Source organism: Genypterus blacodes, unplaced genomic scaffold (assembly GCF_046128005.1).
Source record: "Genypterus blacodes isolate CSIRO-AG114 ecotype Tasmania unplaced genomic scaffold, CSIRO-AGI_Gbla_v1 ptg000072l_1, whole genome shotgun sequence".
In the NCBI taxonomy this organism is placed as follows: Eukaryota; Metazoa; Chordata; class Actinopteri; order Ophidiiformes; family Ophidiidae; genus Genypterus; species Genypterus blacodes.
Genome location: NW_027466882.1, coordinates 1642973 through 1653725, shown reverse-complemented (window position 1 = coordinate 1653725; position 10753 = coordinate 1642973). Strand labels below are relative to the sequence as shown.

The following is a 10753-nucleotide window of genomic DNA, read 5'->3' as shown; positions in this document are numbered from 1 at the left end:
AAGGACCTTCAATCTGGATGCAAATGAATTGAAACCCTCCTGCAGTTTAAATGAAATGATCTTCATCTCTCCACTTTTCATCTTTTATAGCCAATATTGTGTTGTTGTTGTCATCCTGAGCTCAGTGAGGCTCTGCTGCCTTCAGTCACATGATCACAGATTGAAACCTACAAATAAGACACGAAAAACAAAATCAATGTTGAAATAATTTGATCCTTAGTTCAACAGTCCTTAGTCATTAGTTTAAAATCATTTTCCTTAAACATAATCTTAGTTTATAACGTGACATTCATGTTTAAACATACTTAACCCATGAATAAAGTGGATCAAAGTCATAAAACTTCATTTATCTCAGTTCTCCTACAGTGAATAATGAAAAGTCTAACTCCACCACCAAAACAGAAAATCACAGAGAAATCTCAGCCTGACAGATTTTGAGCTCTTTGCTCTTTGCATCAGCAGCTTCTCCAACACCGAAATATGGAAACAGTTTGTCAGTGAAAGTGTCTCTGTAAGTGTAGATGTGAGTTGCGTCTTCAGGGTTGTAGAAGGACACCTCCCCCCTGTCATAGTCCAGCTGGACTCTGATCCTCTGGAGACTCTTCTTCACTCTCACCTTCCCACCAAGTCCATCAGTGCATTTTCCACTTTGACGAAACAAACACCAGAATCCATATTGTGGTGTACCATCCTTCTCCCCCTTCCTGTCAGCTGACTCTTTAGCCAAACCAACAGTCCATTGAGGATGGTCTCCCACCTCCACCTCCCAGCTGTGTTTCCCTGAGCTGAAGCCCTCAGAGCCCAGAACCTCAGCATATTCAGTGTTTCTCTCTGGATTACCAGGAAGCTGTTGGCGTGTGTCTCCATGTGTCACACTGATCAGGTCATCAGACAGATAGAGCCATCTGTTTGCAGTGTTTGGGTCCAGAATGACAGGACTGAAGGTGATCTTGTCCTTCATCTTGTCCCAGACTCTGAAGGACAGGTTGCCCAGGTGTTTGGCCACATCTATCAGGGCTCCTGAGAGCAGCTGTGGATCTGACAGTGAGCACTGGGATCTGGTTCTGCTCTGAGTGGCTTTGTAACTGCTGAGGAAGGACACGTTGTGTTTCTGCAGCTCTTCTTCAACAGCACAGATACTGTCTGAGAGAGAGGAGAGCTTCTCCTCAATCATCTTCATCTCTCTGGCCATAGCCTTCCCCTTCTGCTCCTCTTCCTCCCTCAGAGCTGCCAGTCTGGACTCCTCTTCCTCTTTCAGGAGCTGCTGGAGCTTGTTGAACTGGGCTCTGATCTGCTTCTCTGTGGACATCAGCTGCTTCTTGGAGTGTTGAAACATTTCATTGTATGTTTCTTTAGCTTCTTTGTATTTCTTCTTCTTGTCCTGCAGAGACTCTAAGTCAGATTCCAGTTGGTCCTTCAGCTCACTGACTGCTTGCTCTATAGGAACCACATTGTGACTTTGATGGTGAGGAAAATCACAGACAGAACACAAAGCTCTCTGCTCGTCCTTACAAAACAATTGAGGCTTTTTTTTGTGTTTCCTACACACCAGCTCCTCTTCCTCCTCTTCCTCTTCTTTCTGAGAATCAGATGGTCCAAACTTCAGTTTCCCTACAAAGGAGTCAGCAAGTTCCTTCAAAGTAAAGTTCACTTCAAATGTATCTTTTGATGATTTCCTTTTACAAATCGGACAGCTTTTGTTTTGAGCATTTTTCCAGAATAGTTCCAGGCAGCTGGAACAGAAGCTGTGGTTGCAGCCCAGAGTCACAGGATCTCTGAACGTCTCTGTACACACATGACAGCTCAGGAAACTTTCAAGTAAAATTTTCTCTGCCATTTTCTCTGGTATCCAGATTGTCTATTTACTGCAAAACTCACCAAATTGAAGTTGTCCCGAAGTTTTCTTTGAAGTCCTACAACACAAATGTCTTGTGAGCTCTCACTCCCTGTAATGGCGTCTCGGCTCTGTTCAGCGACAACAAATACACTTTCATTTTCTCTAGCCTCTTATTCAGAAGTTATGCAATATCACAATGTGACCAGCAGATGGTGGTGACAGCACAACTTTCAGATTTTACCCTGTAAATGTCTTCTATCGCGCACTTCCACGGATCACTGTACTGTGATGTAAGGGACTAAACTGAATCTAAAGCTGTACTATGTAAGATTTGTACGTAAAAATACTGTCTTCTCTGCTTATTAAAGGAGCTGAGATCACAGACAACAAACACAAACAACATCCGAGCCACTGAGAATACTAACTGTAGAGTAATTAGATTGAACTAAATGGAAGTTGTTTTTCTTTGAACTTTGTGGGTTTATAAAGAGAGATGACGGCTCATGATGCAGAGTTTCATGTAAAGGTGTCAAAGGGTTGTGTGGTGGTTTAGTTTCACTCTCATTTTGTAATATATTAGTTCACAAACACTGTTATTGAATACAGAGTCAACACAATGGAACGCTTGTTCACACAGTTGGGCCGTGTGTCAGTATGTGTTCATGTCTCTAGTCTGGGGTTTTCATTATCTCATTCCAGAATTGAGATGACTTAGACTCTCAAAATGTGTTAAACATATCACATTGTGGAGCTGTGCAGCCACAGAGCCTCACTTTGACGTGAGTGTGTCACTAACTACACTGGTGTTCCATCAGCTGCGTTTGGACTTTAAACATGTTCTTTCCATTGTCAACTTCAGACGGATTGCAAGAAGTATCAAATTCTGTAATTTACGACAAAATCAGTCATAGACGCATCTAGGCACGCAATGTTTTGAAGTGTGGCGTTCATCAGTATGAACCATTGTGTGTAATATAGGCCTAAATGAGATCGGTTCATAAGTTGGATGTTCGTGCCACGGAAACTTCCCACTGAGAAGTTCAAACCTCATGTTCTGAGCTCCAAAATGGGTGAATCACCGTGGGAACTCAGCAAAAATGTGCACTTAACAATCCTCTCCAGCTTGGCTCAGTTGCACAGCTATCATGACTTTACCTGTGTGGACTAAACCAAACTTAGCACATTCACACACAGACATGACACTGGCCCTGATAGATAAATATATATGTGGCATAAATAAATGCAACTCTAACATATGAATGTTTTTATTGTAGTTTGTCATAGTTTGTCAATATGAGCCTATACCTTTAGAAAGAAACAAAACCTCTTCAAAATTAGAAATGTCAATCATGGTTTCAAAAAGGTTCACCTGGAAATTGTTTGCTTGTTAGTTTCCCACAACGAGATGACGGCAGCGGTTAGCACAGCTGATGTTGCTTATTTGAAGGTTGTTTGCTGGACTTTTGCCTTTTCTTGCTGTTGGTTGAATACATACACAATGCTCATGATATAACTTTCACTCTAAACACTCAAAGCTCAGCTGCAATGTTTGTAGCTGGAAATCTACAGCACATGCTTCAAACTTTTTTTCATTCCATATTTGTTGCTTTTCAAGATTTTATTTGAACTTCTGAAATTGCTTTCAGCACTCCTCAGTGTGATTCCTTCTTCCTGTTGTACTTCCCACCTCCCTTCCCCTCAAGTTTTTTCTTTCTCTGTCCACACCTGGGTGACAATTACAGTGCCCTGGAAACACAGTATGTAAAGTTTGATGTCAAATCTATTATTATCGTTACTATATTAATGTTATTATTATATGATGTCATTTGTATAATTCAAATTTGATGCCAGTGGTACCTAGAGTTGATGAATTTTTTAAGTTTTCCTCTATCTTTTTAAGGAAGCATGATTTCGTCCCAATATTAACAGTGGCTGTTTTTAGTGTGGTTATTAAGTGGAAAATTATATTGGCAGTTTTTGTAATTTGCTTCATGTCTGTTATCTTTTACTGCACCCAAACTCATGGTCAACATTTCTTTTTTCTTTGGAAGGGGTGTGTTTCATGGATGTGAGTTGTGAGTGTAGAGCAGGGGTCTCCAACCTTTTTGCCTCGGAGAGCTACTTTGACAAAATAAAAGTGTAGGAGAGCTACTTGTGTTTTACATTATTCATAACATTTATCCACATGGCTGATTCTCCACCCAAACCAGCTGAATAAGCGTCTTTTGTGTAAACATTTACAAAATGTTGATATCCAACACTCAACACTCACATTTTGTATCAAAATGCACTTCAATTCAGGAACAGAAGCGTTTTTTTTCTAGAGAGTGAGTGCTTGTGTGTGTGTTTGTGCTTTGTTTATTCAAATGGAATGACTTTGTAGAACTGAAGGAACCTGTTTCTCCTGGGTGGGGCTGTTGGTTGCTCCTGCTGTTGCTAGACAACTGTTGGATATCAGTATGATCTTAAATCAGTATGTTTGTCTTCCATTGAAAATGACTAACAGAACAGGTCCTACTGTTGAGGCGTCCCTTGAACATGACACAGAAGTCCTGTTCCACCTGCTGACTTTCCTGTTTCCAACTCATTGTTTCTGAACGTTTAAGTTTTCTTCATTATTACTGAAAAGCTGAAACATGATACATTGGTCTTTTATTTATGAAGATAAGTTGATGTAATTTTACTGCCCGGCACTGCAGTACAATTGTCTTAGAACAGAGGTTCTCAAACTGTGGTGTGATTCAAAGTGAAATCTAGAAGAATGGAATCGCAACAAATTGCATGTATGGAAATGGAAACATCAGACATTCCTAAATCTAATCATTTAAATAATTTTGAAATCTAATTTCATTATGATTTTCTTTTAATTGACAGAAAGCCACAACAAAATGTTTGAGCTTGTCTGAAAGAGCAGAAAGAGACTGTTTGCTTTGTCATCTGGTTCCTCACTTAAGGACAGTCCCTCCTCACATGGTGCAGTGGGTGTGTGCATACTTATGTGTGTGTGTGTTTGTGTGTGAGAGTACATCCATGCTCTGAGTTTGGTAGGCATGTGTCATGTTAGAGGGGAAGGTTGGGAACAGAAGGCTTTATTTCAGAGGACACATCAGTCCTCTGCCTTCATCCCAGGACTGAACTGTTCTCATGATTTGATGTGATTTGTCATGATTTGTGTTTGGACTGTCATGCTCTGTGACCTGTGTTACACTTTGTGTGATACACAGTAACGTGCTTGTGCCCGGGTCGTTGGGAATGAACTCAAGGACTTCATAAAACTGAAAACTGATATTTCAATTCCGCTGTCATTTCCCACCATTGGCTGCCATCACAGTCGTCTTGCCCTGATTGGTCAGACCAAGATATATGAGACTGGGCGGTTGGTTGATTTGGTGATTCGTCCTCAAGTTCATATTTATTTGGATTCTGTATTTATTTATTTATTGTGGTGAATAATTCTTTGTTGCTTTTCTTTCTTTGTGGTTTTGCTATTGTACAGCTCATGTAATGTCTGTGGTTGGGACACTGCTCCATGTAAAACACCACCAGTGTGTTTGAAAGGAGAGTGCACCCAATCTGTATCCTGCATGTGTGACCTGAAACACAGACCAACATTGTTTGAATTATCATTTTTGGTTCCCTGCTGATTTTCTTCATCAACTTGACATTTATAATGTTTTGGACTTTCCCTTTGGCTCATCTTCTCCATTGATTTGATCCACTCAGGTCATCATCACTGCCTGAGTGGGACATTGATCACTTTATGCTTGAATGATCCAGCTTTGTTGGTGTTAAATGTCCCTCCACACCCAAAAAGAAAGAAATAGCAGCATGTATGATGCAAAGGTGTTGTTTCTCTGTTCTTCTTTAGTGTGTTAACTAGCCTTCAACATCACTTTAATAAGAGCCACATATTTAAAACGAGGGCGTACACAGTATTACACACCTGCAACTAACTATACCATCATAGCTGCATTTTCTCTGCATCAACAGGACGACTTGTTTTTGGTGTTTTCCTTTTTGTTTTACCTTTTCTACTGAATGCTGGTATACCACACCTTTCCACTTTGGTTTGGGTAAGATGATATAATGAAGATGACAGTGATTAGAGGATGACTATGAGGGGATGTGATGATGATTATTTAGCATGCTTTACTACACGGCTCCATGTTGTCAGTGCAGAGCAGCAGCTTCTTCAACGTCACTGAGAGAGTTGAGGAGAACTTGTTGAACTCTGATCCAGTTGACAGGAATGAAGGCGCTGCAGGGAGGGAAGGAGCTCCAGCAGGGGGCGCAATCACACAGAGTAAAGCACCAATCAGAGCAACATTTGAATAGTAGACTGATGTTATTAGACAGACAAATCTACCAGACCATTATGCAAAGGTATTGAGCTGAATATGATTCATTTTAGTTTTGTATTTAGAGAATTTACTGAATTGCCTGATTCTCCGGTTTCTCTGCTGTGTCTCTCTCTTCTTCCCCTTTGTCTCCCTTTGGTCTGTATGATCATATTCATCCTCTAGTTCTCTGATTCCGCAGATTATTGCTCTGTTCTCTTCCGTGCTACACGTGTTTCTGCTACTTACAGAAAATGTGTTAAGGTGTTATCAATAAAATGACAGTTTCAATAGAAAGTCAATATAGTAATAGTATGTTTAATACATTCTGAGAATCTAAATCTCCTAAATTCTGGAATGAGATAATTAAAACCCCAGACTAGAGACATGAACACATACTGACACACGGCCCAACTGTGTGAACAAGCGTTCCATTGTGTTGACTCTGTATTTAATAACAGTGTTTGTGAACTAACATATTACAAAATGAGAGTGAAACTAAACCACCACACAACCCTTTGACACCTTTACATGAAACTCTGCATCATGAGCCGACATCTCGTTTCAATAGAAAGTCAACGTCTCTGTGTGTTTACAGCAGATACGTTTGCACAACATGTTGCACTGTGTAACTATGGATACACACAGAAAAGAGATGATGAAAGAGATGATTTAATATTTGTGCACAGATCAAATGATTTCACTTCCATGAAACATTTCAACAGTGACAGTGGTGACAAATGTATTTCTCTCAACCCTCCACATGACTTTGTGCTTCATGTTTCTCTGGATCATAAACCTCCATCAGAGAAACAAGCAGACGTTCAACCTTTCTAAATGCTGCAGGATGGAGAAACACAAGCTAACATGAGAGAACCTCAGCCTCATCACACACACACTGTAAACAGAAAACAGCTGATTACATCACAACATCTTCATCCTGGACAGTAAAACACAACATATTTAGTGTTTCTCTCTGGATTAAATCTCAAATGATCACAGATTGAAACCTACAAATAAGACACCAAAAACAAAATCAATGTTGAAATAATTTGATCAAAGTCCTTAGTCATTAGTTTAAAATCATTTTCCTTGAACATAATCTTAGTTTAGAACGTGACATTCATGTTTAAACAAACTTAACCCATGAATAAAGTTGATCAAAGTCATAAAACTTCATTCATCTCAGTTCTCCTACAGTGAATAATGAAAAGTCTAACTCCACCACCAAAACAGAAAATCACAGAGAAATCTCAGCCTGACAGATTTTGAGCTCTTTGCTCTTTGCATCAGCAGCTTTTCTAACACAGAAATATGGAAACAGTTTCTCAGTGAAAGTGTCTCTGTGTGTGTAGATGTGAGTTGCGTCTTCAGGGTCGTAGAAGGACACCTCCCCCCTGTCATAGTCCAGCTGGACTCTGATCCTCTGGAGACTCTTCTTCACTCTCACGGTCCCACCAAATCCATCAGTGTAATTTCCATTATGAAGCACCAAACACCAGAGTCCAGATTTTATTGTAACATCAATCGTCCCCTTCCTGTCAGCTGACTCTTTAGCCAAACCCACATACCAGAAAGGAAGGTCTCCCACCTCCACCTCCCAGCTGTGTTTCCCTGAGCTGAAGCCCTCAGAGCCCAGAACATCGGCATATTTAGTGTTTCTCTCTGGATTATCAGGAAGCTGTTGGTTTGTGTCTCCCTGTCTCACACTGATCAGGTCATCAGACAGATAGAGACATCTGTTTGCAGTGTTTGGGTCCAGAATGACAGGAGTGAAGGTGATGTTGTCCTTCATCTTGTCCCAGACTCTGAAGGACAGGTTGCCCAGGTGTTTGGCCACATCTATCAGGGCTCCTGAGAGCAGCTGTGGATCTGACAGTGAGCACTGGGATCTGGTTCTGCGCTGAGTGGCGTTGTAACTGCTGAGGAAGGACACGTTGTGTTTCTGCAGCTCTTCTTCAACAGCACAGATACTGCCTGAGAGAAAGGAGAGCTTCTCCTCAATCATCTTCATCTCTCTGGCCATAGCCTTCCCCTTCTGCTCCTCTTCCTCCCTCAGAGCTGCCAGTCTGGACTCCTCTTCCTCTTTCAGGAGCTGCTGGAGCTTGTTGAACTGGGCTCTGATCTGCTTCTCTGTGGACATCAGCTGCTTCTTGGAGTATTCAATCATTTCCTTGTATGTTTCTTTAGCTTCTTTGTATTTCTTCTTCTTGTCCTGCAGAGACTCTAAGTCAGATTCCAGTTGGTCCTTCAGCTCACTGACTGCTTGTTCTATAGGAACCACATTGTGACTTTGATGGTGAGGAAAATCACAGACAGAACACAAAGCTCTCTGCTCGTCCTTACAAAACAATTTGGGCTTTTCTTTATGTTTCCTACACACCAGCTCCTCTTCCTCCTCTTTCTCTTCTTTCTGAGTCTCAGATGGTCCAAACTTCAGTTTCCCAACAAAGGAGTCAGCAAGTTCCTTCAAAGTAAAGTTCACTCCAAATGAATCTTTTGATGATTTCCTTTTACAAATTGGACAGTTTTTGTTTTGAGCTTGTTTCCAGAATAGTTCCAGGCAGCTGGAACAGAAGCTGTGGTTGCAGCCCAGAGTCACAGGATCTCTGAACGTCTCTGTACACACATGACAGCTCAGGTAACTTTCCAAAAGAGCATTTTTCTCTGCCATTTTCTCTGGTATCCAGATTGTCTATTTACTGCAAAACTCACCAAATTGAAGTTGTCCCAACGTTGTTTTTGAAGTCCTACAACACAAATGTCTTGTGAGCTCTCACTCCCTGTAATGGCGTCTCGGCTCTGTTCAGCGACAACAAATACACTTTCACTTTCTCTGGCCTCTTATTCAGAAGTTATGCAATATAACAATGTGACCAGCAGATGGTGGTGACAGCACAACTTTCAGATTTTACCCTGTAAATGTCTTCTATCGCGCACTTCCCGGTGAAAATCACGGATCACTGTACTGTGATGTAAGGGACTAAACTGAATTTAAAGCTGTACTATGTAAGATTTGTATGTAAACATACTGTCTTCTCTGCTTATTAAAGGAGCTGAGATCACAGACAACAAACACAAACAACATCCGAGCCACTGAGAATGCTAACTGTAGAGTAATTAGATTGAACTAAATGGAAGTTGTTTTTCTTTGAACTTTGTGGGTTTATAAAGAGAGATGACGGCTCATGATGCAGAGTTTCATGTAAAGGTGTCAAAGGGTTGTGTGGTGGTTTAGTTTCACTCTCATTCTGTAATATATTAGTTCACAAAAACTGTTATTGAATACAGAGTCAACACAATGGAACGCTTGTTCACACAGTTGGGCTGTGTGTCAGTATGTGTTCATGTCTCTAGTCTGGGGTTTTCATTATCTCATTCCAGAATTGAGATGATTTAGACTCTCAATATGTGTTAAACATATCACATTGTGGAGCTGTGCAGCCACAGAGCCTCACTTTGACGTGAGTGTGTCACTAACTACACTGGTGTTCCATCAGCTGCGTTTGGACTTTTACAGACGTTCTTTCCATTGTCAACTTCAGACGGATTGCAAGAAGTATCAAATTCTGTAATTTATGACAAAATCAGTCATAGACGCATCTAGGCACACAATGTTTTGAAGTGTGGCGTTCATCAGTATGAACCATTGTGTGTAATATAGGCCTAAATGAGATCGGTTCATAAGTTGGATGTTCGTCCCACGGAAACTTCCCACTGAGAAGTTCAAACCTCATGTTCTGAGCTCCAAAATGGGTGAATCACCGTGGGAACTCAGCAAAAATGTGCACTTAACAATCCTCTCCAGCTTGGCTCAGCTGCACAGCTATCATGAGTTTACCTGTGTGGACTAAACCAAACTTAGCACATTCACACACAGACATGACACTGGCCCTGATAGATAAATATATATGTGGCATAAATAAATGCAACTCTAACATATGAATGTTTTTATTGTAGTTTGTAATAGTTTGTCAATATGAGCCTATACCTTTAGAAAGAAACAAAACCTCTTCAAAATTAGAAATGTCAATCATGGTTTCAAAAAGGTTCACCTGGAAATTGTTTGTTTGTTAGTTTCCCACAACGAGATGACGGCAGCGGTTAGCACAGCTGATGTTGCTTATTTGAAGGTTGTTTGCTGGACTTTTGCCTTTTCTTGCTGTTGGTTGAATACATACACAATGCTCATGTTATTACTTTCACTCTAAACCTTCAAAGCTCAGCTGCAATGTTTGTAGCTGGAAATCTACAGCACATGCTTCAAACTTTTTTTCATTCCATATATGTCGCTTTTCAAGTCTGCGTTGCAAGATTTTATTGGAACTTCTGAATTTGCTTTCAGCACTCCTCAGTGTGATTCCTTCTTCCTGTTGTACTTCCCACCTCCCTTCCCCTCAAGTTTTTTTTGTCACACCAACTTTCTCTGTCCACACCTGGGCGACAAAAACAGTGCACTGGAAATACAGTATGTAAAGTTTGATGTCAAATCTATTATTATCGTTACTATATTAATGTTATTATTATATGATGTCATTTATATAATTCAAATTTGATGCCAGTGGTACATAGAGTTGAT

General features: G+C 40.6%; 2 protein-coding genes across 2 annotated transcripts; both read right to left on the bottom strand.

Annotated features, from left to right (window-relative positions):
- Positions 1-377: 377 nt before the first annotated feature.
- Positions 378-1988, bottom strand: LOC143005812 (E3 ubiquitin-protein ligase TRIM35-like). The gene has a single exon (XM_076157204.1). It carries the CDS (start codon positions 1835-1837, stop codon positions 407-409), a length of 1431 nt encoding a protein of 476 aa, XP_076013319.1. The 5' UTR covers positions 1838-1988; the 3' UTR covers positions 378-406.
- Positions 1989-6993: 5005 nt separating this feature from the next.
- LOC143005803 (zinc-binding protein A33-like) lies at positions 6994-8980 on the bottom strand. Its single transcript, XM_076157191.1, has one exon. The coding sequence runs from the start codon at positions 8846-8848 to the stop codon at positions 7415-7417; it is 1434 nt and encodes a 477-aa protein (XP_076013306.1). The 5' UTR covers positions 8849-8980; the 3' UTR covers positions 6994-7414.
- Positions 8981-10753: the final 1773 nt, after the last annotated feature.

Bases quoted from the DNA above. Each gene is read 5' to 3' on its own strand.
- LOC143005812 (XM_076157204.1), bottom strand. From the start codon at position 1,837: ATGGCAGAGAAAATTTTACTTGAAAGTTTCCTGAGCTGTCATGTGTGT.
- LOC143005803 (XM_076157191.1), bottom strand. From the start codon at position 8,848: ATGGCAGAGAAAAATGCTCTTTTGGAAAGTTACCTGAGCTGTCATGTG.